The following is a 26,872-nucleotide window of genomic DNA, read 5'->3' on the forward strand; positions in this document are numbered from 1 at the left end:
TGCCAGGATGTCTGCCCAAATCAGCGCATTGGCTCTGACGCCCCGGCACAGAGCATCCATCTGTCCCACCGAGCCAGTGGGAGACAGCCCGGCCCCAGCAAGCATCCTGCCCCCTGCCCCCGCCTCTAAAATCAGGGGGGGAAACCAGGAGCGTCATCTCCCATCCCTCTGCTGGTGAGAGGAGCCATGTGGGCTCAGGACCTCCAACAATTGGGGTCAAATCAGCAATATGCTCCCACGTTTGGCTTTTCCCTTCCCTGCTGAGGCTGAAACGGCACCATCTCCAGTGCCTCGTACAGGTCGATGCCAGGAAAAGTAACTGGAGGTGGCATTTTGTGGTTTTGAGATTTTCCCCAAAAATTGGGCTTTCTGAGGCTGATGAAACAGCCCCATGGGCTGGGAAAGGAGAGGAGCAGCTGGAGGGTCCTGAGCTGGATCTGACTGCTGTGAGCTCCTCCAATCCGTGTGCATTTTCCTAAGGACTTTCAGGCACAGTCTGGGCTCCCAGCAGCCAAACTAAGCTATATCCCAGCTAAAAATCCCTAAGGATTCCCTGACAAATTCCTGAATGAGAGAGCCAGCCTGGTGCTGAGCCAGCACTAACAGCACTGCCTGATGCAGCCCATCATGAAGGATTTTTTCAGGCTCTGAAGCATCCCAAACCCCACATTCCCCATGCTAACACCTCCCAAGGCTGGATAATGCACCTCTGCGGCTCTCCGAGGTGCATAATGGCCATTAGCATCCCAAAACGGGAGCAGAGGGAGATGCCCCGCTCTTCCACCCTCCCCAACAAAGCAGAAATGTGCTGATGCAGAAAAGCCGATCGGCATCTCGTTCCCGCTGGGCGCTGCTGGCTGAAGGGATGGAGTAACAGCATTAAAAAGGAGCTGCTGTCAATAAATTCTTGGCGTTGGGAAGTCAGTGTTAAGGTTGACCTTTGAAAAGCTGGCGGGGCTCTCCAGAGGCGAAGCGGAGTAGCCGCCGGTGGGGACAGAGTGATGCCATTTCCAACGACGGATGGCAGCTCTGGGGATAAACATGCTTCCCACTATTCTATATATCTGTCGGGTGACCTGGAATTCATGTTTGGGAAGGGCTTTTGAGGTGATAGACAGACCCTGAACGCCTGCAAAGCAACCCCTTCCCACGCATTAGTGCTGTGTTCCCCCACAAATATGGAATTTCCTGTTGTCTCTTAAGATATCCCGACCAGCCGGTCCCCAGGAGCAGCCATCCTGGAATGCCTCCTTCCTCTTCCAAGGCCAAGACGCTGCCACCATCTTCTCCGAAGACACGGCTCTGACAATTGAGTTTTATCCATACAAAGACGGTGAGTTTCAGACCCCGCCAGGGATGCTCTCTGTCATCCCAGCTTTGGCTGCTGTGCCCTCATCCAGCTGTTCTCATCCCTTCCAGTGTGGGATGCTGTGGGCACCCTCATTCCTGTGGGATACTCGGTGCTGCCCCTCACCAGCCGTGTTTTCCAGGAGCTGGCAGCGTGCAGCAGTGGAGTGCACGTGGATGGCCTCGCCGTGGAGGTGAGAAAGGGCCTGTGGGGTAACACCAGGCAGGTGATGGTATCTACAGGTGATGGTGGGATGGTGGGATGGAAATCCCACCTCCGTGTCTGGGTGAGCAGCCTGGCACAAAACTCCCAAGCATCCCACGGGAAGCTGGGATCTCTGCTCCAAACCACAGCCCTGCACCTCTGGATGACATCTAGATGATGCCAAAGCCACCAGGAGCTCCAGCGGAAACCCAATTTGCCTCCCCAGGGCACTGACCTCCAAACCAAAACTGGAACCATCCCAACCGTGGGGCTCTGCCTGCAGCTCCTTCGATTCGAGGTGAGATGCTGGGGATGGAAAATCCCGAAGTGAGGAGGGATGGGGACAGGGACGGGGAGGAGATGGCTCTTTAGAGCTGCCACCCTCTCTCCAAACCTTTCAGCTGGGCTGGATATGGGTTTTATCCCTTGTGCATGTTGTCCCAAGGCTCTGGATCATGTCGTCAGGCAGCTAGAAAAAGCAGCATCGTTCTTGCCATCACACATCCATCGCTTTCCCAGGGATTTTGTCACATGCTCATATTCCCAGGAAATCCTGCCTGGAGACAGGGCACAGGCAGGGTATTTGGGAGAGGCTGCTCACCATCTCAGAGTGGAAAAACGCCAGGCTGGTTAACCATGGTGACAAATGTCCAGCTGTCTTCCTTCAGCATTTGTGTTCCCCAGGGATGTCACAGCAGGGAGGGAATACGGCTGCTTTTCCTGGGGAGGAGGAAACCCTGCCAGCCCTTGGCTCCAGGTCCGTGGGCAGGTTTGGATGCGTCCACGAGCCCAATCGATCTAATTACTGCAGCCACCAGCCTCTGCTCCCATCTGCAAACCAAAAATCCTTTCCATAAAGTGAATTTGGGTCCGGTCTGGATGCTGCATCCCTGAGGAGCCGCAGTGGGCAGGGGCCGGCTGGTGGGGGGCTTTGGAGTGATTGCCCAGGGGGGTCAGCAAAAAGGGGTCTGCGTGTGATGAATTATTCACATGGGTGTCACTAAGTGCAGAATTAATCCTTTTGCTTCCAGCTGGCTGCTGCACTAAATTATCACTCGCAGTCATGCGGGAAAATGCTGCAGAATTCATTTAGCTGATTATTGTTTTGATCTGGGAGCTGCAATTTTTTTTTCTCCTCTTCCTCAACCTCTCCCATTCCGCTGCTCGAGCCCTGCCTTCCCTAATGTATGTAAGAGCTGGGAGTGGAAACAAAAAGCGAGAAAGCCAGAGCAAGCCTTGGGCTCTGGATAATTCATCCGGCAGCGGCCCAGGCAGATGGACCCGGAGCGATGCAAATCAGTGAGTGAGTTCCTACTGAGCAGGGTGAGGGCATGTTCTGCTCCTTTTTTTTTGCCTGGAGGTCAGGATTTTCTTAGGAAAATGCTCCAGCTGGCTGGCTGTGATCCCCAGCACCCCAAAACCAGCAGGTAGGGGAGGCGTTGCCTCAGCTGCATGGGCAGGGACTCTCCTGCTTTGGGCAGCCCTAGGCTTCAAGGGATGCTTGAAGGCTTAATTTCCAGCTTCTCAGCTCGTGGATTAGTCTTGAGCTTGGCTTTGGGACAGCAAGAAGGGGCCAAATGGGGGCCAAGAGGCACAGACAGGCAATACAGGACTTGGATGAATCTGGTGATTCCCTGGGCCTTTGTACCAGGAATGTCTCTGTGGTGCGAGGAGCCACAGCATCCCTGCCCATGCCTGGATCTGAGGAGACCCAGCATCCCTGTTCATCCCTGAGGTGTGAGGGAGCCGCAGCATCCCTGCCCACTTCCAGGTGCAAGGATCTGCAGCATCCCTGTCCATCCTTGGAGTGTGAGCAGCCATGGTATTGCTGTCCATCCTCGGGGTACAAGGAGCTGCAGCATCCCTGTCCATCCTTCTCCATGATTTCTCACCCCACATCTCTCCCCGCAGCCGATGGCAAAGGAGAACACTCACTGAGCTCGTTTTCTTTCCTTTCTTATTTTTCCTTTACCTCAGAGAGCTGAAAATGGATAACCCAGATTGGTTGGGCTCTTTATAACAAACAGCAGCTAAATAAACCCGAGGTGCCATCTGGTACCCGGCACACTCAGAGCCGGGTGTAAATCCCGGCTGTTCCGTGGCCTCTGCAGGGATTTCACCAACTCCTACCAGGGGCGTGGATGCCCAGAGCTTGGTTTCAGATGCTCATATCAACCCTTTGTGCTGGGAAAGTGACCTCAGTGACAGGGTTTTCCAGGGAAAAGGGGCTACCCACAAACTAAACTCCCTGTCTTAAAACTGCTATGCTTGTAAAAGCCACAGGGAAAGGGTTTGGAGCATCTGCTTTGTTAAAAGCCAAGAACCCCAACACCAGGAATGAGCAAACAGTCGTGTTACCCCAGGGAAGGGGCAGTGCTGGGTTGCAGCCTCCTAGTAAAGGCACTGAGATCCCCAGGTTTGCCCCCACCCAGCCCTGTTCCCCCCCATCTTCATCCCCTCGAGCTCCCCCTCTGGACCCCACAGGAGAACAAAAGACTTTGATCATCTCAGGGAGACAAAAAGTCAAAGACTTCAGCAAAACGCTGGTGCTTTAGCACATTAACCTTTGGCATTCAAAAAAACCCAGGTTTTCCAGGTTTTTTTCCAGGGGGAAAGCCTGTAGCCAGCTTCCTCCACCTTGGTACTGGCTTGGGGCTAAAGACAGGACTCCTGTTTTCCCTTCATTCCAGATTTTCCTTTTTCACCCCAAATTTAGTGTCTTGCCCAAAAGAGATGAGTTTGACCTCACAGTAGCCAGTGGTAAAGCCACGTGCAGGTTCAGCAGGATGCATTCCCAGGCGATTCTGAGCCTCATCCAAGGGCTGGAAAACACACAGAGGAGGCATCTGTATTACTGAGGGATTTATTTATATCCCTGTTTAATAACCAACCTTGTTTTACGCTTTGTTTTGGCACAACCCCACCTTGCTCAGCCCATTAATTTGGCACTTGGGACCTTCGGGGTCACCTCAAGCCTCTGCCACCACTTTGCTGAGCGCCCTTGGTCATGTCACCCGAGATGGGAGTCTGGGGACACGCTGGCACACGGTGACAGCCTCTGAAAAAAAAAAAAAAAAGTGAAAAGCTAGTGCCAGGGGGTTTTTTTCCAGGCAAGGGGAAAAAAAAAAATCAACAGGCTGGCTATTTCACTGCTTAAACAGCTTTAATTTATGTGATTGCTGCTGTTCCAAACCCGGAGCAGATCGGTGCCTGGCGTAAATTGTCACAGCGCCGGGGTGTAAATTGTCACTATGCCAGCCTGGCCATCAAACCCCTTTTGGGCTGGCCAAAAAAAATGGGTTTACAATTGGCTGTGGAGTAGGGAATTGCCATGTGTTTCCTGATATTTCAGCCTGGTTCGTACTCCTCGAGCACCAGAATTGGGATTTTATCCCCCAGTGTGGATGCTGACGCTGATGAAAACTTTGCTTTGGGGGAATCGTATAATCGTGGAATCGTTTGGGTTGGAAGGGACCTCAAAGATCATCCAGTTCCACCCCATGCCATGGACAGGGACACCTTCCACTAGCCCAGATTGCGCCAAGCTCCATCAAACCTGGCCTTGAACACTTCCAGGGATGGCGCAGCCACAGCTTTTCTGGGCAACCTTGTGTCAGGGCCTCTCCACCCTCACAGGGAAGAATTTCTTCCTAATCTATTTTTTTTCCTGATAAAAATTATATTTAGCCCTTCCCCGCTGAGCATCTTTTCTCGGTGAGCCGGCAAAGCCCCCGAGGGCTTCTGGCACAGCCAAACTGCTGCCAGCTGCTGATCGGCACTTGCCGGTCAAACACAGCCCCCATTCCTCTCATTGTACGGAGGATTACAAGAGTCGTGATCTCGGCCAGGAAGAGCCAAACCAAGCAGGGAACGTCTTTGTTAAGGGGAATGGGTTGGTTTTCGCCGCCGGTCCCGGGGGAGCGTTCAGGGCAGCGCTAATTGAATTAAGAGCACGTTCGCTCGGGCTCCGACGGGCCACGGTGGCCGCGGCCATCGCTCCGGAGCGGCGGCAGCAGCTGCTCGCCGGCCTCCGTAATTGCAGCCAGAGCCTAAACTGTTGCATTTTGCATGATGCTGCTCCCCCGGGAAGGGGGAGAGTGGTGGGGCGGGGGGCGGCTTCACCCAGCTTTGATGCTGGAGGAGCTCGGCTGAGGTCGGGGCCGGCGGCGGAATGAAAGGCGGCGGCTCGGGGGATGATGCTGCTGATGGTGTTAATGAGGCGGCGGTGGGGAAGGGCACGGGGCGCCTCCGGACACCTCCTGCTGCAGAGGGGGGATGCGCCCGCCCTCGTTATCCACACTAACGAGGCGAGGCCGGGCGCAGGCACGGAGGAAAACCCAGAGAGGGCCACTTTGCCGTTGCCCATGCCTGTGGCCAATTTGGAGAGGGCATCCAGGCTGATTGCTCAGCCGCCGGAGCCAGGAGAGCAGCTGGAAGGTGGGGAGCGAGGATTTTCGGGGTGGGTGCGGGAATACCATGCCTTGATACATGAATCCCAGCGCCAAGGAAGGTCCTCATCACCCTGGGAGCCAGGACTGGGCAAGGCTCCATGTCTGTGACCTTGCCACTCAGGTGGCAGCGAGGAGCACATGGACTCCATCGTTTATTCCATTAGATCCTGCTTCCCCCTCTAACTGGATTAGAGGGGAGTCTATAAAAGCCAGGCTGGCGGGAGGAGAGCAGGACGTGCAGAGCCGGGAGTGGGAAATGAGGGGCAGGGAAATCACATTACTACTGCCAGCAGCTTCTGGCAGGGCTCTGGCAGGGGTTGTTGGTGTGCCGGAGGGGCCTTATCCAGCAGGCACCCGAGGCAGGGGCAGCACCAGCTGGCAAAGTGGTTTCTAACATCCCATTGCACCTTCAGGACCTGGATACCCACCTCCCACCCACCTGAAGGCTGAGGATGGGCATGGGCCTGCTATTTCCATCACCACAGGCACAGAACTGCCTCCTTCTCCTCCTTCTCCACCTTGTCACGTTGTCACCTCAGGGATCCCCTCTCTGCCCAAAACTCCCCTCGTACCTTCCTCTTGGCCGACCCACAGCTCTTCCCCATCGCTCCAGTGGCACACTGGGGATGTGGATGGGGGGACAGGAGACATGCAGTGGATGCAGATCAGCCCAGATGCCCCCTCCTTGCCCCTGTCACTGCATCCATCCATCCCACAGACCATTGCCTCTCCCTCCCCAGAGACCAGGAGCATTCTTGACCCCGTCAAGCAGCGATGCCCTCCCCAGCCTGGACCCTGCCACACTCAGCACCCTCCAGAGCAGCGAGGAGCCACCGGCGACCCCCCTGTACCCACTTGATGGCCAGGTAAGGACCCACGAGGGCATCCAGAGGTGCTATGCCAACACCCTGCCCATGGCATCCAGCCTCCATGAAGGCACAGACCATCCTCATAAAGGTGAAAACCCAACGTAAATCCCAATTTTTAATCTCTCTTCCAATGTGTGCGTTGCTGGGAGTGGCCGGTTTTACCTCCAGCCTGGCTGTAGCAGTGATTTCTTGTGTTGTGTGGAACACCCTGGTATCCAGCTGTTTTGGGGTGGCACAGGGTCTGGAGGGGGGACATCATCCCATCACCTTGCTGGGGGCAGTGCTTCAGTGCACCAGCTTCGATCTAATCCCTCAATCCCAAATTCATTTAGCAAATTCTCTCCTATTATCACTGCATTATGTGGGAGAACCCAGGCACCTCCAGCTCGTACCTTTCAGCTCCAGGAAAAAAATAAAAGTCAGCTGTTCTCCTCCTCCAGCCCTTTGTAGTGACAAATGGAGCCCTTGGATGAATTTAAACCCGGCCCTCGTGGTCCTAATGTCTTCCTGTGCTTTAAGCCATCTGGCTTTAAAAATAACAGGTTGTTAAAGCCCAATTCTGCTTATTAAATAGCTTGGAGAGAAGGGGTGGAGGGGGGCCATTCTTTCCAAAACCCCACTTATTTCCCCATCAGTGGCTTCCCAGACCCCACCTTCAACCTGCGATTCAGGCAGCAAAGCAAGAAGAAAATTAGCAATAAAAATAACCACCATAAAGAAAAGAATAATACTACAGCAGAGCTATTTGTTTTTCCTCCAGCTGTTTTAATTCCTCCAATCCACTGAGCTTTATGACTTCCCTTTCCACGGCTTCTTTATGCTCAACCTAATAGAAACCCATAACGGGGCGTGCGGGGGCGGGTACCACAGCACAGCTTAAATGCCATCGGGGTGTGAGCTCCGAATTTGATGGATACAATTACCCAGGGGCTCTGGAGAAGCCCCAGCACCCTCCAGACCTGCAAAGGATCCAGCCCAATGCTCCAAGCAGCCTCAAATTCGGCTTGCTGCATCCTCACAAGAGCATCCCTGCGAGGATGGGTGGGAAGTGAGCTCAAGGATGTTTCCAGCATCCAATTTTAAAGCCCGAGTGGGGCAACAGGAGCCCAGAAATGTTTTGCACAAGGTCTGGGCACCCCTGCACGAGTATTTTCTCTTTTTCTGTCTAAAAAAACCCATTGCTGGTAGGATTAATATTTCCCCTTACACGCACAACCTTTGGCAGCCGTTTTCTTTCCTTTGCTTTTTTTTTCTTCCCCCCTAAAGCACAAATTATTTTCACTTGGCTTGCACTGTGTTGCGGGGGGATTTGCTTGGAAAACCCGTCTCCTGACAGCCCCGGGAATCGGGGCTGACACCCTACTAATGGAGCGTGTGTGCGGGAGGGAGCCGGGACATGACAGCCCCCCCGGCGGCGGGGTTTGGGGGGGGCCGGGAGGGAAGCACTCGGCTGATCACAGTCCTGTCACTTCTTCCCACTCCGCTCGGGCTGATCAAACCCGGATCCTCATCCCTACCCTGCGGCTTTGGAGGTCCTGCTCTGGATCTGCTCGTTAACGCCTTCATTAGGAAGTGGGAAAACAAAGCGATGAGGAACATTATCGGGGATGGGGTAACCCTCCTGCTTTTCCACCTCCCACGGGGGTGGAAATCCTTTGTGCCGGGACATTAACATCCCCCCCTCCCCGGGCTTACCAAGTTTTCCTGCTGGACGAGCGCTCCGACCTTAGGCTGAGCCTTGTGCTGGGCTCAGCCTAACCGTGTTTTCCTACCCTCCTGCCCTCTCCCGGAATAGATTTGTGCCTCTCTTACCAGCTGATGAATAATTTACAAGCAGCACTTAACGATTAGGGGGGCGTTTTCTCCAGCCTCCTCAAACATTTGCTTCTCCTTCAAGCCTTTCTTTCCCCACTCCCATCACACATATTTCCCTGACCTGTCGATGCAGGGGGATTTACAAGCCCAGCAAATGTCGTATTTTTTTCCATGCCGGTGTTTTGTTCCCAGCGCTGCACGTGTACTGTCAACTCCATCACGTAAGATAAGAGCCCAGATGTGCAGTTGGTCCCCAAAAATATCCCATAGAAGAGGAAGCCGTGATGGAGGGGGGGGGATTTCTTGCTTCCCAGCAGCATCGGAGTCCCTTTGCTGGGCCCATATCCAGTTTCTGTGTGACTTCCGAGGAAGAGGGGGGGCTTTTGCACCCACTGAGCAGGGTCTGCTGCCTCAGCAAGCTGGGAGGGGGACACCCAGCATGGTGTGGTGCTGCTGGGCCCAGCAGCTTCTTGGAGCTGGTGCCTGAAAAGTGTTCTGATGGCGAGGGGAGAGGGGGGACAAGGGGTGAGGGATGTGAGGGGAGAAGGAGCTGTGGAAAAAGAGGATGCTGCAAGGGGTGAGGGTGCTGGGAGGGGAAACCTGCATTCAAAGGATGAAGATGCTGCAAGGAAAAAGGATGGCACCCAGGGAGAAAGTGCAGCAAAGGGTGAAGGTGCCGTGGGCCTGAGGGTGCTGGGAGGGGTGAGGAGAAAGATGAGGATGCTGCAAGGAAAAAGGATGGTGCACTGGGAGAGGGTGCTGCAAGGGATAAGGGTGCTGTGAGGAAAGAAGAGGATGCAAAGGATGAGGATATTGCAAGGAAATAGGATGGGGCATGGGGAGAAGGTGCAGCAAGGGGTGAATATGCTGCGAGGGTAGAGGGTGCAGCGAGGGGAGAGGGTGCTATGAGGGGTGACGGTGCTTCAAGGGGTGAAGATGCTGCAAGGAGAGATGGGGATATGAAGGATGAGGATGCTGCAAGGAAAAAGGATGGTGCATGAGGAGAGGAGAGGGAGCAGCAAAGTGTGAGAATGCTGCAGGGGGAGAGGGTTCTGTGAGGTGTGAGGATGCTGCAAGGGGAGAGGAGGATTTGAGGGATGCAGATGCTGCAAGGGAAAAGGCTGGTGCATGGGGAGTGTGGGTGCTGCAAGGGACAAGGGTGCTGTAAAGGGAAAGGGTGCTGTGAGGGAGAGGGGAATGGGATAGATGAGGATGCTCCAAGGAAAGAGGATGGTGCACGGGGAGAGGGTGCAGCAAGGAGTGAAGATGCTGCAAGGAGAGAGGGTGCAGCAAGGTGTGAGGATGCTGCAAGGAGAGAGGGGGCAGGAAGGGGAGAGGGTGCTGTAGAGGGAAAGGGCAACGTGAGGGAAGAGGAGGATGTGAAGGATGAGGAGACTGCAAGGGTAAAGGACAGTGAACCCCATCACCCCTGCGAAGGGAGAGGGTGCTGTGAGGAAAAAGGGTGCTGGAAAGGGAGAGGGTGCTGTGAGGGGTGAGGGGACAGAGGGGTGCAAAAGATGAGGATGCTGTGAGGAAAAAGGATAATGCATAGGGAGAGGGTGCTGCACGGGGTGAAGGTGCTGTGAGGGCTGAGGGTGCCGTGAGGGCTGAGGGGACACAGGGATGTGAAAGATGAGGATGCTGCAAGGGACGGTGCAAGAGGAGAAGGCACTGTGAGGGGTGAAGGTGCTGCAGGGGGTGTAGATGCTGCAGAGGCTGAGGAAGCTGCGCGGGACGAAGATGCTGCAGGGCCGAGGGTGCTGAGGGCACAGGCGGCCGCCGGCCCGTGCGAGGCTCCAGCCCCATCTAGCGACAGCTCCGCCGGTCCCGGCTCCCCACCGGGGAGAGGACAACCCTCCACCCCGGATACCGCTCCTCTGGAGCTGGGACGGAGATGCCTCGCTTTGCCCAGCCCGGGGATGCTCGGAGATGTTTGCCGGGAACTGGACACCCGTGGGTGCCCCGGCAGCCACGGGCACGGGGCTCAGTGCGCGGCAGGCTGGTGGGTACGGGGTGGGGGGGATCCCCCAGCAGGATTAAACTAATTAATAAAACAGGCCCATAAGTGAGCTGATGTGACCCCAGAGGTCACCACCCTGGCACTGCCTCCAGGAACAGGGGCAGGGTAAAGGCATTTACAGCAGAAACCTGCCAGCCACCCCAAACCCATCTGCAATGTCACTGCTGAGCTGGGGGAGAGTAAAAGTAACGGGAAAAGCTGTTTTCTTAAGGAGAAGGTGGGATGGCGAGGACTGGGACAGAGGGACGTGGGTTTTGGAGGGCAGCAGAGGGTGCTGGAGAGGCAGGGACCCAAGGGTAAAGGGCTGGGGGAGGCTGTGTGTGGGCTGAAGGGGTTGAAAATGATCCAAGTGCCACAGTTATGTTGCATGAGGGGTTTTTTTTGGTGACCCAGGCCTTGGGCAAAGGTGGGCCTTGCATGGGTTTCTCCTGCTTGGGTCTGGGTGGCTGAGGGTTTAGCTGTGTGGGGTAGGGACTGGGGGCACCAGCACTGATCCAGAGCATGGAAGAAGAGAAAACTGTCTCCAAAATACCATTTTTATGTGCTTGGGGGTGCTTGCTTTGGAACGTGTGGCACCCTTGCGTGTCCTGCTCCAACCCAGCCCAGCAGTGCTACTAAACCCTCAGTGAACCTGGCACAGAGGGACTCATCCATCCTTGTTTAGGGACTTCTCAGCCTTTCCTGGTCCTAGGGCACCTAAAAAGTGTGGTTTAACTTGGGTCCCATGCGTGGATTTTTGAAGGTATGTTGGGATAACTGTCTCTGTGGAGCTGCCTAGTGCTGCCCCATCTGGCACTGGGGACTTCTGGTGATATTTCTCCACTTCTTCACATCCCCGAGGTTTGTCTTAAAACACAAATGTGGATGTTTTCCTAGGAGGAAAAAAACCCACAAGGACTCAGTGGGGATCCAGAATAACAGCTGGAATCTGTTTCCCTCATTTTTTTGATCTCAGGAGGGGGATTTTTTTAGGTCTGGCCCCCGTTTGTGGTCGTGGATGAGCAGCAGCACTGGGGGATGCTCTGGTCCATGCTGGGAGGAGAAACCCAACCCAGGAGATTCTTTCCCACTGGGCACCATCAGGACCAGGGCATCACTTGGGGACATCACTTTGGCTGTCCCCATCCCTCCTGAAAGTAGCAGGATGAGGGGGAAAACTGTTTCTCAGGAGCCAGGAGCTGACTCAGCCGGCGTTTGCTCTCAAAAGTTATCCCACCTGTTCCTAGCTGCATATATTTTTTCCCTTTTTTTTTTTTGTCTTTCTTTTTTCTTTTTTTTTTTTTTTTTTTTGTCTTCCTTTCATTTTCTTTGAGGAAAATAAACCAGCAGCGACTCACAGAGGACTCACAATCCCTGCTGGTGGCACAGCTGCTTCCTTGAGCCTTATCTTGAAGGAGCAGGCGGGAGGGTGGGAGCCCGCGGAGCAGCCTCCTCTCCATGGAGCATCTCCCCTCCCCGAGCTACCCAGTGTAATCCAGAGGCTTTTATATCCTTGTAAAACATGATATCAGCAGCCGGCAGCTGGGCCCGGAGCCGGAGAGCGATGGCAATCGCCCGCCCTAAACTCGTCCTCGAGGCTGGGGGGGGGCAGCAGAAGATGTGGTGTCTCTATTAAATGGGACGTGGCACAGATTAAGCAGTTTTCAATGCAATCCAATTAACTCCTAAATTGAATTGTAATGCTTTGCCTAATACACCCCCCCCCCAGCACGGCCCCCCCCCGGTGCTTGGGAAGGGAGTTCAGCCTTGATTTAATCAGATAAAACCCCGTTTATTTGCTGCCTTTCACATCCTGCCAAGGTGTAAGGGGAGCAGCCGGGCTAAAATTCTCCGTATTTCCCCCGGGAATTGGGGTTCCCCAGGAAAACACTGTGATTTTAGAAGCAGAGGAGGAAAACCAACGTTTTCCCCACTGATCTGGCCACCCAGATGTCCTGAGGGTGGTTTGGGTACCCAGGAACATCAGGGATCTGGGACCTGGCATCAACCCCAGCCCCATCTATACCTGCATCCCAAGGGAATATGCGAGGTTGATGGGGGCAATGGACAAAGCAAAGAGAGGCATCGCCATCTCCTGATGAGTTCATGAGCTTTTGTTATAGAAAAGAGGGGAAAATGGGATTTTTTTTTTCCCTCTGATCTTCCTAAGCCACTGCAGTAATTTTTTTTTTCTCCTCAGATATGTAAATCCGAGCTTATCCCATCTTCCTAACAATTAAGGAATTAGGCTTAATATTCATCCATGGATGTTTTATCTGTGGAGCTGGAGGGAGATTGTGCTGCAGCAGAGGGTGGGAGGCCGTCAGGGGGCTCAAATGCCTCTGTGCTCACACGTGTAACAAGTTGTCCCATCCTCAGCCTTTCTCATGTCCTCTCCTCAGACAGGGACGGGGTCCACACGTGCCATGTGGATGCAGAACCCTCTGGCACACCCTATTTTTGGCAATTTTCGGACCTTCCTGCCTCCTGCAGAGGTTTATTTCTAGCCCCCTCCCCGTCTCGCTTTGCTCCGTGCTGCTCCATCTAGAGAGGAATTGATTCCAGCAGTCAAAGCTGATCGGATACATCAAAGCATCTTGGAGCAATTTGTTAAGTAAATATAAAAAAAACCCCAAACTTGGCCTAAGCAAATATGGGAAGGAGGGGGGGGTGGCATATCGGGTGATGAAAGGCTCCAAAGGCAGGAGAAGCTTCAGAGGAGCTTGGAAATGATGAGGAGGAAAAAAAAAAAAATTAAAAAATAAATAACGAGTGCCAGGAGTTTCAAAGCTTCCATCATTTCAGACGCGGATTCCCAGCCTTTCATCCCGGACCCCTGTGGGAAGGAGAGACGCAGCGATCTCCGTAGGGATTTGAGATAGGAGATGTAGGGAAAAATGTCTTCAAATGCCTTTAACCCTGTCCCTGGGGTGATGCTGCCTGCCGGGATGGTGGGATTCTGAGCAGCGCTGGGCTGGGAATACAGGCTGGGGGAGCTTTTCCAGGCTCTGCAGGTGTAGTCTGAGCCTGGAAAAGCCGTGGTGGAAGGCAGCCCAGGCAAGGCAAGTGCATTATTGATGGAGCTGATAATTGCACGCTTCCCACCATCTCCTTGATGAAAAATTGATGGCACGGGATGAGGCAGCGAAGGGCTCCACTGACTTACACCGGCCTCTTTGTTCCCTAACAAACCCTGGAGCAGAGGTGGATGTGGGATGCCGCAGCAGGTGGGAGGCACAGGAGCCTCTGTGGGGACCCTGAAAAAGGGACAGGATGAGGGACAAGCTGGGACAGAGAATCCCATGCCTTAAAACACTTTAAATTCAGTCTCAGGACGGAAGTGGGGTTTGCTCAGCAAATTATCCAGCGAATTATTCCCAGGCCAAACTCCAAGGTGGAGCTGAAGCCTGATGCCACCCAGCACCTCCCAGACGTGGGTCCTCTGAAGTTAATTGAGTGTTTGAAACATCAGAGGAGCGTGCTGGGAAGGCAGAGCATTTCCATGCATGGAAATGAGGCGCTGTCATCACTGGAGCCACCCAGGAGCGCTGGGATCTGGTGGTGGCCTCCACCAAGTCACCCTCCTTGGCTCTGCACTGCTGGGAGCAGGGAATAAGGCAAAAAAACCGCCCAAAATCAGGATGGGAATGAGAAGGGAGGGCTGGAAGCAGCGAGGGGCTGAGGTCTCCACAAGCTCTGATGGTTTTGGAAGCAACAATGGGCTGTTGAAGGGGAAGAGATGCAGATGTCCAGGGCACCTGTCTGCCTCTGGAATTCTCCCATTCTGGGTGCAGACGGGTGATTTTGGCCTCCCAGCTGCTCCAGGGAGGAGTTGCTAAGAGGCGAGTTGTGTTGTAGCAACAGCTGCCAGTGTGCTGGGAGCTCCATGCCACCTAAATCCTTTTACCAGTGGAAAGGGCTTGGGAAAACCAGCTTTTCCTCATGCTACAGCCCCCCGGCATCACTGCAAGTCCCCCGGCTGCAGCTCAGGCAGTGGTGCAGGAACACGAGGTTTGCCTGGGGGGGATTTGTTTGGGGCAGGAGGAGCTTGGCAACCTGCTGTGGGCAGGGCTGACTGTGGGAACGGGGTGCTGGGGGGACCGAGACACCCCAGGAGCGGGAAGGATGCTCTACTACAGACCTTTCTCCTCCACTGTGAGTGCTGGGAGCGGCAGGTGGGGATGGGGACGTCACCTGGTGTCACCAGGGGAGGGGAGGACCCAGAGATCCCTGTTACACCTGAGCAAGGGTATCTGGCTCAACAGTCCCGCTGTGGAATGATGCTCATGGAGTTGCATCCACGTCTAACATGTAGCGGTGGCACCTGGGGACGTGGTTTAGTGCTGGTCTTGGCAGTGCTGGGTGAATGGACTCGATGGTCTTAAATGATTCCATGATACAAAGTCAGGAGTTTCTGAGTACCCCCATCCTCAGGAGAAGGTCTCCCAGCCCTCTGGCTGTATCCAAGCCCCAAAACGGGATGCTTGGAGCATCACAGCCAGTCATTCCAGAGGTTTTGGGGCAGAGCTGGACCTTGATCCCAAAGCAACAACGGCAAAGGTGTTTTGCTCCAGGTGAAAGCCTGGAGAGCTGCTCCCAGCTGTGGGAAAGGGGATGAAGGAGCTTGTTCCTCCCCAGCCTGCTCCTCATCCTCACCCTGTGCCCTGATGTCTCCTGCCAGCTCCATCGAGATGACATGTCCCTCCCAGCAGTTGATGCCGTGGCCAGTATCCTGCCCGGAAAGCAGCCATTCCCACATGGAGAGCAGAGGTACGGGGACTGCTGTGGGTTTGGCTCCTTCTTCTTATCCTCCTTGGGGTGATTTCATCCTTCCTCCACTCTCCCCATATTTTTCCCAGCGGCTTCTCCTCCTGCCCCAGTGCTGCAGATCTTACTCCTCATCTCCTCCAGCCTCCCACCCTTCCTGCACTCCCGTCCCTCCCAGCACCCCAAACAGGCTCCTGTCTCCTACAGAGAGTTCCTTGGCCAGGGTTTTGCTGGTGTTTCACAGTGTCCCCCCTGCTCTTGGCTCTGCAGGTCCCAGGAGAAATTTGGAGATCGCCAGGAGCTGGTGAGTGCCAGGGAGACGGCAGGAGCAGGGACAGTGGGGACACTGCAGAGGAAAAGCAGTGTCCCCAAGGTTGGTCCTGGCTCCCAAAGCCAGTGAAGGTCTGGGAGGGGGTGGGGGGCAGCCCTTGAGCTTGGCTGGAGGGACCTTTACCTTGGGAACAAACCAAAACCTGGATGAAACCGCTCTTGGGCAGATGGGGAGGAAGGAGCAGAGCCTCTGGCTGCACCTGCCCCCCTTTCCCCCCTTCCCAAGGCTACGTGATGCTGCTGCAGCCCCTCCCCACGCCCTGGCCCCCCCACGGGCCACTGGCCAAGGCCATTCCCAAGGCTGGGAGCAGGGGGCCTAGGGGAGCTGGAGGCACACAGCTCCCTCTGGCCAAGGTCTCTGCTGTCAGGATCCTCCCAGCGTGGCAGAGAGGGGTATCAGCCTAAAAAGATAAAAATCCACAGGGAATTTTATCCCCCCAGCACCACCTGGCATCATCTTTCTGTTATTCTTCACCCCATCCCTTCTTTCAAAGACCTGCAAAGCCCTGAAAGGCTCAGAGCTTGGGGATGACTCCCAGATCCAGCACTGCTCCACCCCACATCCTTGGGAGATTTCCCCAAGGGGGTTGTAGGAAAAGATGGGGAAATGAAGGAGGGGTCTGTTGGGTGGAAGGAGAGGAGAAGGTTTGGAAGGAAAGAATGGATGGCTGGAGAAGAAAAGGATGGATGAATGGATGGATGGATGGATGGATGGAGGGATGGATGGATGGATGGATGGATGGATGAATGGATGGATGGATGGATGGATGGAGAAGAGAAGGATTAATACATGAACGTGTGGATGGATGGATGGGAAAAAGAATAATAGATGGCTAGAGAAGTGAAGGACAAGTGGCTGGAGAGGGATGCATGGAGATGAGAAGAATGAATGTATGAATGCAGGGATGGATAGATGGATGGGGAAGAGAAGGATGGATGGAGAAGAGAAAAGAAGGATTGACACATGAATGGATGGATGGATGGACAAATGGGAAAGAGAAGGATGGATGGAAGAGGTAGAGAAGGATGGATGGTGTCAAGAGGAGTGGAAAATCTGGATGTTCCTTAGCTCTCCACAGTGGGTCTGATCCTCAACCCACATATCCCAAGCTGATCCCTTGGATCTGGGGACAGCCCTGGCTGCCGTGGGGTGCCAGCAGCTCTGCTCTGGGCTGGCAGGATGTGGGCAGCTACTGCCTGGCACTGAAGCGGATGGCAGGGGACCTCCTGTCCCTGCGCCGGCACGTCACCAGCCTGGAGGTGGAGAACGAGCACCTGCGGGGCAGCCTGGCCTCGCAGCAGGAGCTGGGCCACACTCTGCTCCACGACGCCGACCTGCACGTCATGACCCGGGAGGAGCTGCTGGACAGGCTCGGTGTGTGGCGGGGAGGGGGCAGGTGGAAACTGGGGAACCTCCTTCCCGGTCCCCTGGCCGGGTGACAAGGATGTGGCATGGGCTCTTGCAGCCACCCTCAAGCACCAGCTGGTGGCCAGCACAGCAGAGATGAGGAGACTGAAGGATCGCGTCCAGCAGCTGCAGAATGAGCTGATCCGGGTATGGATGTGAGCAGGGGCTGCCTGGGGGAGGGAGTGGGCTGGAAAAGCAGGGGAGCAGCGGGGCCCCCCAGAGCCCAGCAAGTGCCTGAGAGCCCCAGGACCCCTCCATGAGGTTCTCCCAGGTGATGCCTCAAGGCTTGAGGCTCAGCACAGAGCTCCCTGGGGGAATTTCCTCTTCCTCCCTCGCAGAAAAATGACCGGGAGAAGGAGCTGGTGCTGCTCCAGCGAGCCCACCGGCTGCAGCAAGCCATGCTGAGGAGGTGCCAGGATAAGGTGGCCAAGGCAAAGGGCTTGGAGGAGACTGTGCAGCAGCAGGAGAAGGTGAGCCATGGGGCATTAGGTTGGGGTGAGAAGGACAGACCGGAGGGCACAAGGCTCTGTGGAGCAGACGGGACCCTCTGTCCCATCTGGCTCCTCCATGAGATGATCATCACAGCCTGGCATTGGGCTGATGACGTGGAGACAGCTCTGCCCTCTCCCACAGGTCATCCAGGTGATGGAGCGGGTGCTGCAGGAGAAACTCACCAGGGCAGGCAGGAGCACGGAAAAGCCGGCAGGTGGGTGGGAATGAGGACTCTCGGGGGGGGGGGGTCCCGTACCCAGCTGCTGGGTTCCCTGGGATGATCCATGGTGGGGGATTAGTCGGTCCTGAGCCCCCCAGCACACATTCCTGGGCATGGGAGAGGCAAGGGCTTGCTCTAGCCCCCATCCCTGCACGGGGAGGGGCGCAGGACACGTCCCAGTGTCCCCCCCACGCCATTCCCCAGGTGAAGCCCTCTCCGGGGAAATGCACACCGCGCTGCTGGCCGAGAACCGCCGGCTGCGGGAGGAGCTGGCGAGGGCCGCCCACCCTGTAGCCCCCATCGCCCCGCGGCCCCCAGCCCTGCCGGTGAGACTGGGGGAGGGCACAGGACTGGGGAGGGGGCAGAGCCGTGGCACCCCAGAAAGCACTACTGGGGGTTCTCCTGGGGGCATCACCTGGGTGGCATCTCCGGCTCCGTGGGGCAATAGCCACCCCACGGCTTGCCCCCGCCGTGAGCAGCGGGAGAGAGCGGGGGAATCCAGCACGGCCGTTCCCGCTCCAGCTCACCTCGTGCCCACAGGGTGTTTTGGGGGGCACGGAGAAGCTGTCTCTGCTGGCCAGGCTGGAGGAGGCACAAGCCCGCGGGCGGGTGCTGGACAGGCAGGTGGGCATCACCCCTCTGCACCCCACTTGATGCTGGGGGGCTTGGAGTGTCTCTGGCCCCCATTTTCTGGGGAGAGCCAGCCTGTTTTGGGTCTGTCCCAGCTGGAGAAGGCAGCGAGGAAGTGGGGCCGGGAGAAGCAGGAGCTCGGAACTCGTCTGCTGGAGCAGGAGAATGGCTTCCCCCACCCCTCGGTGAGCACACAGGGGGGACCAAGGACACCCCTCACGGGAGCTGGCAGCCGGTATTTGCTGCCAGCAGGAAGGATCGGGACTCAGAGCCACCCGTATGTGCTCTTGGACAGTTTGAGGGAGGGGTGCGAGGGGTGGTCTCCATGCCCACCCTCACACTGGGGGGAATCTGGGGCCCTCAAGAATCCCAGAATGTTCCCTTGCCAACCCAGAGCCCTCTCACCTGATGCCCCCCAGAGGGCGAGGCTGCATTTACAGCTCCCCAAGACCTTTTCCTGTCCCTCAGCAGAACCTGATTGCAATGTCCACGGCCCCCCGGAGAAGACCCCACACTCTGCCCCCCCTGCCCTAACCCGCGCCCGCTGAGAGAGACGGAGAGACGCAATGCTGGCAGGAAGAAGCCGGTGCTTTTTCACGGGATGCGATGACAGAGGAAATGAGAGGCAAAGCAGAACATTGGAGGGGGTCGGAGGAGCTCGGCCGCAGTCCCTGTGCGGTTCCCAGGGAGCCCCGAGCAGCCGGAGGGTGCAGCAGCACCAACCCACCCTCCCACCCCGCACTCCCTTGGGGTGGCTTCAGTTTATCTCCCCCGTGGCGTAAGCGCAGCCTTGAGCCAAGGCAGAGATGCAGCAAGCCAAGGCTGCGGCCCTGAAAGCGTCCCAGACGTCCCCCAAATCCCATCCCCAGGCTGGAGACTGGCTGGAAGGAGCCGAAAGTGCCTGTTGGGATGTGGGAGATGTCCCGAAATGGGGACGGGCTGGGTGTCACCCGGGATCAGGCTCGTCACGCCCGGGACTCGAGCGGCCGTAAGGTCAAGTAGATGGGTTTGTCTGGGATAAGAATGAGATCAAACTTGGTCCCAATTTCCACTGCTCTCATAGTTTCAATCTTGAAGTTCTCCAGGATCTGGAATGAAAGAGAACAGAGCAGATGGGTTGGATAGGGCTTGGAGCAACCTGGTCTAGCAGAAGGGGTCCCTGCCCATGGCAGGGAGTTGGAATGAGATTATCCTTAAGATCCCTACCAACCCAAACCATTCTGGGATTACACAGAAAACTCCAGAGGTAGCAACACCCACGTGCCACTTCCCTGATCCCTCCCAGTGACAAGTCCCGGTGTCCCCAGCAGCAGGATGCTCACCTGCATGAGGAAGAGTTGCATCTCCAGCTCAGCGATCCGGCGCCCCAGGCACTGCCGTGGTCCAAACCCAAAACTCAGTCCCTGGAAGTGCTTGGGGCCAGCTGCCAGCCAGCGCTGGGGCCTGAACTGCTCTGGCTTGGGAAAGACCTCAGGATCCCGGCCCATGGCATAGAGACCGACCTGCACCAGCGTCTGTAGGGAGGGATCAGCCCTGTGGGTCTGGGCTCTCCACGTGGCTTTGCTGGGGTGCAGGGATGGCATCCAGCCCTCCAGCTGCTCCCCCCATGTCACCCAGGTCCCACAACCCCGTCAGGGTGAGGAGGGACCCGGTGGCCATGCTTACCTTGGGGGGGATGCAGTAGTCCTGGAGGATGACCTCTTGAGTAGTGTACCTCTGCAGGGTCACGGCCACAGGGTGCAGCCTGGGGAGACAAATGCCAAACATCTCATCATGGGGACAGCCTGGCCTGCCCACATCCCCCTTCGATTCATGACGGTTCAGGAAGGGAAGGGGCTGGGGGTGTTTTTCAGTGGGGCTCCTCCTCACCTGAGCGTCTCCTTGATGGCAGCTTTGAGCAGCCGGATGGTTTTCAGCATCTTCACCCTGTCCCCTGCCGCCTCACGCTTGGCAGCCAGCACCTCTGCCCGCAGCTGCTCCTGGACCCCCGGGGCCCGTGCCAGCTCGAACATGGCCCACTGCAGCGTCATGGAGGTCTGGAGCAGGGCAGGGGAGCAAGGCTCAGCACCAGCCAGGACCTGCACCCTGCCCAGCCACCCTGCCTGCTCCATACCGTGTCCACCCCGCCCGCCATCATCTCGGTGACACTGGCCCTGATGTCATCCAAGGGCAGCTTGTCCCGCATGATGAGGTTGCAGAGGATGCCCATGTACTCCTTGGTGCTCTTGCGTTGCAGCCGTAGGTCCCGGTAGACATTTTGGATGCATTTGTCCGCTGAGGAGACACGGAGGCATGGCATGGTCTTCCTCCCCCAAGGAACGGTGGAGGAGGAAGGCACCTCAGGACATTGCTGCCCCAGGGGGAGACAGCCTGCAGGAGGGTTATCCCAGGTGCCCAAAGATCTCTGAGGCCACAAGCCCCTCTGGGAGAGCTGCTCCCCTCAACATGCTGCCCATCATCTGCCCTTTGTCACTCCTGGATGATTCCCCTCGGCTCCATCCCACAAGCTCCAGACATGAAAACCCTACTTGGCCTTGGTGATTGGACCCAGGAGAACGTCTCCAGAGTGGTGACATGGGGCTGCACTATGGAGCCAAGCCCTCAAAGGGACCTTGGATGACAAAGGGAGGTGCAGGCAGGAGGAACACTCACCCTGGGAGAAGATTGCATCCCAGGCCTGGACGTGGTCCTGCCACGTCTTGGTGTTGAGGTGGCGGAGGAGGGCGGGTGGCAGGTAGAGCATGGGTGATGTGGTGTGGAACATCAGGCTCACGGCATCTATGAAACGCTGCGCGTCGGGGTCCACAAAGTCCTGCAGCAGCCCCAGGCGCTCCCCGTACAGCACATGGCACACGGCTGCAAGGACAGCACCCGTGAGGGGGCCCATCCCCTTCCACCATCCCATGGCCAGCTCCAGCCTTTCCAAGGCCTGGCTTGGCCTCCTGTTTGCTCAGGATCATGAGGGGTTGGTTTGGGTAGGGTTGGCCACCAGCTGATGACCAGTAAATGATAAAAGAGTGTTTTATCAAGTATTGAGTTGTTCTCTTGTCTAAAGAGAGGACATCCTGCCTGGAGAGAGGACACTGCTCTACACACTTCGGCCTTGGGAGAGACGCTGGTTGGCCCATCTCTGAGGATGAAGCTTGGGGAAAAGGGCGGGTTTTTTGTGGGGACACAGGCTTTGAGGCTCATGCCCCTGACACTCACACTCCAGGGCGAAGCGGAAGAGCTCGTGGGTGAAGTCGGCCGTCCACTGGTCCCGGCCACTCTTCTCCACCTGGGCTCGCGCCCGCCGGATAAAATCCTCACCCACCTGGCTCAGCAGAGGCACAAACCCCTCCACCACCTGTGGCGACAGCACCTCCTTGTTCAGCATCAGGCGGTCCGAGCGCCAGGCCTCCCCTGTCCTGCGGGACACCAAAGTGGGGGTCAGAGGTGTCCCCCTCACCCAGGGGATGCCACTCCCCAAAGCCCAGGACCAGCCAATGTCCCCATCACCCTCCTCATGCTCCAGCTTCTCCCCCAGCCCTTGTGCTGGGGCTATGGCAATAGGACCTGGTAGCCCCATTTTGAGGGCACCCCCTGGCCCCCCGACTCACTTGAGGAGCACACCATAGGGCTTGTTGCGGAAGTCACGATATGCCACCCAGGGGGGGACACTGAAGCGCTCTGGCAGTGTCCCCTCTGCCTGGAAGAGGGTGGCGGCATCCCGGGGGCTGATGATGTTCACACTCTCGTAGACACCCAGCTTCTCCCTGACGGGATGAAGAGGAGGGTCAGCCCTGCACTCTGAACCTCAGCAACCCCAAATCAACCCCCCACCCCCTTGCGTGCCCTAAAATCCTGCTGGAAGATCCCGTCCTGGGGAATGCAGGGGCTCAGCACCAGGATCGGGCCCTCAGGACTCAGGTGGGAATAGAGAGTGGTGCTGAAATCAAATCCCCAGCCCTTCCTTCTCAGATCCAGACCCTGTGGAGATCAGGGAGGGCAGAATCCTCTCCAGCTCCACCATTCCATCCTCCCGATATTCTGCATCCACAAGGCACTACCGCATGGTCCCTACCTCCTCCTAGGGCACAGGGTCTGTCCCTTCCTGCCCCAGGTTTCCGGTCCCCCTCCCAAGGACCTGTCCCTTCCTGCCTCCCGTTCCCTGTCCCCCTCCCATGGCACAGGGTCTGTCCCCTCCTCACTCCCATTCCCTGTTTCCCCCCAGGGCACCAGTTCTGTCTCCTCCTGCCCCCCTCTCGCCCATCACTGTGGCATCAAGCCTGGTCAGCGCACGGCAAGCCAGGCTCCTCCAGCAGCTCAGTTACATATTCCCCCCTCCCTCGCCCTGAGCAGAGCTGGGAATAGCAGCATCATCCCGGTGTGGAAAAGCCACTGGGGTTGGGGAGCAGGGTGAGAGAGGCAAGGAGGGGGGCCAGATGCCACCTCACCTGTAAATGGGCCCGAACTGCTGGAACTTGCGAGCCATGATGTGGTGGACGTTGTTCAAGCCGCCCTCCTGCCAGAAGCGGTACAGGTTGAGCCAGCCGGCTCGCCACTCCCCCGGCAGCTGGTTGAAGGGCCGGGGAGTTGAGGGGGTGGGGGCGGCAGCCCCCCCAAGCCGGTGGCACCCCCCGGCTGGGACAGGGGGACATCCCCGCAAGGCGCCGGGTTTGGGCGCAGCACGGGCGAGCATGGGAGCGGGCGGCAGAGAGGGAAGGGTGGCCTGGAGCGGGCGGTGGAGAGGGGAGGGTGTCCTCGCTCTTATCCCCGCTCAAGGAGAGGTGCTCTCGCCCGCCTCCCGATGAGTCACGGCCCCCCTGGGGCCGGGGACAGACGGACACTGGGGCATGGGGCAGCGCCAAGGGGTTGGCAGAGCATCGTCCCCTCCCAGCCTTGCCATGGCAGGGTGTGACAGGTGACACGCTGACCTTGAGTGGCAAGGGGTGACCACGGGTGACACTGGCAAGTGGCCTGTGTCACCCCACTAAAGGCGGGTACTGCTGCCAGCGCTGACAATGAAAACTCGGCTGCCAAGGAGAGAAATGGTTTATCTGCCAAATAAATGATAAAAACGATCTAGGGGACAAAATAGTGGTGGTTAAACGTAATAAAGGTCACATCAGCCCAGCAGGGGACAGCCTTGGGGACCCCTGGCCAGGGTCACCCCAGGAGGGGACAGCCTTGTGGACTCCTGAACATTGCTGGGGGTATCTCACCTCCACCCTCCCCAGGACAGGGAGTGCTGGGGGGGACACATCCCCACTTCCTAGGCTCCTTCCAGGAGAGAAAGGCTTTTTGGGGTGTCCTGAGCCACGGACAAAGGCTGCAGCACCCGAGGATGGTGGCAGAGTCCCTTGTCCCCAGGCACAGCAACAGCCACTGGCAATGGCGAGGTGGGGGAGATAATGGGATAGGCTATACTGAGGGGTCCCTGAGACATCTCTTTGGGGTGTCCCCCGGCTCTCTGGAGTGTCTCTGGAAGGGACCGGGAGCGGGATGAGCGGCGGGATGTCCGGGGCCGGGGATGCTGAGCCGGGCTCAGTGGCGGATGCGACAACGGCGGCGGCCACCGGGAGGCGCGCCTGGCCCGTCAGTGGCACCGCACGGGGACAGCGCCGACCGTGCCCCCCTCCCCGGCACCTGAAGCCTGTCCCCTGCCAGGGCATGGAAGCTGTCCTCTCCTGCCCCCCACTCCCTGTCCCCTCCCAGGAAACAGGGTCTGTCACCTCCTGCTCCATGAGTCCTGTCCTTTCCCAGGCCACGAGATCTGTCCCTTTCTGCCCCAGAGTCCCTGTCCACTTCCAGAACACAGGGTCTGCCACCTCCTGCCCCAAGTTCTTGGTCACCTCCTGCCCCACAGTCCCATTTCCCTCCCAGGGCACAGGATCTGTTCCCTCTTGCCCCATGGTCCCTCTCCCTCCCAGAGTACAGGGTCTGTCCCCTCCTGCCCCAAGTTTTTGGTCCCCTCCCTGGGAGCAAGATCTGTCCCTTCCTGGCCTAGGGTCCCTATCCCCTCCCAGGGCATCAGCTCTGTACCCCCTGCCCCACAATACCTGTCTCTGCACATGGCATCGGGATCTGTTCCCTTCTACCCCACAGTACCTGTCCCCTCCCAGAGAACAGGATCTGTCTCCTCTTGCCCCATGGTCCCTGTCCTCTCATGTACCAGGCCCCATTGCTTATCCCAGCATGAAAACACCAGCTGGCTGCACGTGCACCCCAGAGCAGTCTCACACCCCGGAGACATGATGGCACAGTGTCACTCCCTGTCCTTCCCCCCTGCACTGTCACTGTTCTGGGTGGGACCTGCTGCCTCCCCTCCAGACATGGTCAGGGCCCAAGGGACACAGAGGGACACGGAGGGACACGGAGGGACACACTGCCACACGCTGAGCTCTGCCCTGTCAGCCACTGCCTCCAGCCCCGAGGTCACAGCCCCCATCACACTCTGTCACCTCTGCACCCTCCTTTCCACCACCTCCCCAGAGCATGGGGACAACTCCCGGGCTCCATTGCCCGATGCCTGTCTCCTGCACGATTAAGGGGTCTCACACACATTCTCCATGGGAATTCTCAGGGCCCTTCTTACCCTGAGCCCCCTGCCCTGGCAGGGCTCCAAATTTTGGCGGCGCCTCTGCCAAGGTGTTACCGCTCCTGCAGCACAACGGAACCGCGACCGTTTGTGTCCCCTCACGGAACAAACCACAGGGCACCTGGGGGGCTCTGATGGGAACTGGGGGGGTGGGCAGGAAGCGGTTCGAGGACTGCAAACACTCACAGCAACACCCTGTCCCCAGCCATGGCAGCGGGGACGGGACTCGGAGCGCAGCAGCTTCATCCGTGACGAGCAAAGCGGCACCGCGTGGATGGAGGCGGCGCTTCCCCCGCCCCCGCAGGCAGCCCACGGTACCCGCCTGACTCGGGTGGATCCCTGCTATTTTGGGATGAGCGAAACAGAGAGTCTCACCCCTCCCCCGTGGCCTTCTCCGTATGCCACCCACACCGGGGACAAGAAGGGCCCCCCCAGTGTGGTTTCGTCCCGCCGGGAGGTGACACCGTGGGTGTTGTGGGCTTTCGCTTTCCACCCGTGGGGTTTTCCTGACGTGTCACCTCTGGAGTAAGCAGGTGACTCACCACCTTCACACCTTCCCCTGGTAAACAACCCCTCCAGGAGGCCATTGAGACCCCCGTGGCTCTGCCCCACAACCCCAAATCAAATGAAACCCCAACCGCTCTGGAAAATCCCCCTCCTCAGCCTCATCTGTCAGAAACCCAGGGCTGGGAATGCCACAGCTGCAGTGATTTAGGGCAGAGAAGAGGTTTTGGTGGAGCAGCTCATCCTTGTGGCATCTCTGCTCCCCCCCCAGAGCCAATGGGAATAGGCTGGGATGGGTCTGACTTCAGGCAGTGTGATGCAGGAAGTGGATCTGTTTTGAAGGGAAAATAAAGGGACAGTGTAACATCGCTGGGATGGAGAGTGGAGCACAGCAGAGTGAAATCCATCTGGGAAAAGGGCATGGAGCTGCTGCTTTGCTTTCTTACCTTAAAAATATACCTTGCATTCCTGCATGGACCATCCTGTTTGGCTCCCCACTGCTCACACCCATCCCGTGAGAAGAATGGTGGTTTTCATGTATTTCCCAACAATTTCTTCTCTTTTCGGCAGTGATTTCATCCCGGGGGTCTTCCCTGCTCTCCCACGAGTGAATTCATTCATTGCAAGCTTTCAGCTCCTGCCTACAAACAGGTACTTGGGAAAATTCCAGCAGTAAAACTGCTGCCCAGAAACCCCCTGTGATTCAATCTGGGGCTGGAAGGGAGGGAGGGAAACTCATTTCATAATATTTTGTTGAAAAAGAGAAACTTTCAGTTGCAAACAGACTGTAACTGTGACCAAGCAGTTTTTGCTGGAGGGTTTCCCCTGGGAGTAGAGAGAAGGGGGTGGCCAGGCACATGGTCATCATCCCCCACAGCATCCCTGAGGCACTGGTGATGCTTAAGGAGCTGCCAGAGCATCCAGAGGATGGAGCCATCCAGGACAAGCTTTAAAGTCAAACAGGAACAAGCCTACATCGTTTTCATTCTCCTGCTTCATTAAACTGAATCTCTTCTTACTAATTTATTGCTTGCAATCCCAGACCTAAAAATTGCTGGGGTGATGCCTGGTTTTTGGGGTCTCCATCCAGCTGGGATGGGGTATCCCACCCCGATGGGATGCATTCTTCAGCCAGGATCATCCCTCAGGGACGTTGGAGTGGAAATTCACAGCTCCAAAGGGAAAGCATTTGTGTGTGTAGCTGTGGGGAGGAGGAACATGGCAACTGGGAGGAAGGATGATCCCGTGTTTAACT

At 57.0% G+C, this 26,872-nt stretch overlaps 2 protein-coding genes across 3 annotated transcripts; one reads left to right on the plus strand and one right to left on the minus strand.

Annotated features, from left to right (window-relative positions):
* Positions 1–14,603: 14,603 nt before the first annotated feature.
* Positions 14,604–19,102, plus strand: CCDC33 (coiled-coil domain containing 33). Its single transcript, XM_017816732.1, has 11 exons — positions 14,604–14,697; positions 15,368–15,456; positions 15,724–15,757; positions 16,963–17,158; positions 17,250–17,338; positions 17,530–17,661; positions 17,825–17,897; positions 18,108–18,229; positions 18,444–18,527; positions 18,629–18,718; positions 19,005–19,102. The coding sequence occupies exons 1-11, from the start codon at positions 14,629–14,631 to the stop codon at positions 19,065–19,067; spliced, it is 1,041 nt and encodes a 346-aa protein (XP_017672221.1). The 5' UTR covers positions 14,604–14,628; the 3' UTR covers positions 19,068–19,102.
* Positions 19,103–19,116: 14 nt separating this feature from the next.
* LOC108498269 (cholesterol side-chain cleavage enzyme, mitochondrial) lies at positions 19,117–26,085 on the minus strand. Of its 2 annotated transcripts, XM_017816751.1 has the most exons (10): positions 26,064–26,085; positions 22,970–23,037; positions 22,133–22,288; positions 21,741–21,940; positions 21,186–21,389; positions 20,647–20,807; positions 20,403–20,569; positions 20,199–20,277; positions 19,856–20,047; positions 19,119–19,621 (listed from the first exon to the last, which is right to left on the minus strand). In XM_017816751.1, exons 2-10 carry the CDS (start codon positions 23,005–23,007, stop codon positions 19,499–19,501), a joined length of 1,320 nt encoding a protein of 439 aa, XP_017672240.1. In that variant the 5' UTR covers positions 23,008–23,037; positions 26,064–26,085; the 3' UTR covers positions 19,119–19,498. The 2 variants fall into 2 exon arrangements, with proteins under 2 accessions (XP_017672237.1, XP_017672240.1); XM_017816748.1 differs by lacking the exon at positions 26,064–26,085 and having other exon boundaries at positions 19,117–19,621; positions 22,970–23,239.
* Between the last annotated feature and the right edge of the window lie 787 nt (positions 26,086–26,872).

This window comes from Lepidothrix coronata, unplaced genomic scaffold (genome assembly GCF_001604755.1).
Source record: "Lepidothrix coronata isolate B3197 unplaced genomic scaffold, Lepidothrix_coronata-1.0 Scaffold58, whole genome shotgun sequence".
Taxonomy (NCBI): Eukaryota; Metazoa; Chordata; class Aves; order Passeriformes; family Pipridae; genus Lepidothrix; species Lepidothrix coronata.

Excerpts from the sequence above, each read along its gene's own strand:
- CCDC33 (XM_017816732.1), top strand. The coding sequence starts at position 14,629 with ATGCTACAGCCCCCCGGCATCACTGCAAGTCCCCCGGCTGCAGCTCAG. Across the intron at positions 17,662-17,824 it reads CTGTGCAGCAGCAGGAGAAG|GTCATCCAGGTGATGGAGCG; the intron begins GTGAGCCATGGG and ends CCTCTCCCACAG. Across the intron at positions 18,528-18,628 it reads GGCGGGTGCTGGACAGGCAG|CTGGAGAAGGCAGCGAGGAA; the intron begins GTGGGCATCACC and ends GGTCTGTCCCAG.
- LOC108498269 (XM_017816748.1), bottom strand. The coding sequence starts at position 23,214 with ATGCTCGCCCGTGCTGCGCCCAAACCCGGCGCCTTGCGGGGATGTCCC. Across the intron at positions 21,941-22,132 it reads CCCTATGGTGTGCTCCTCAA|GACAGGGGAGGCCTGGCGCT; the intron begins GTGAGTCGGGGG and ends GGTGTCCCGCAG. Across the intron at positions 19,622-19,855 it reads TGCAACTCTTCCTCATGCAG|ATCCTGGAGAACTTCAAGAT; the intron begins GTGAGCATCCTG and ends CTTTCATTCCAG.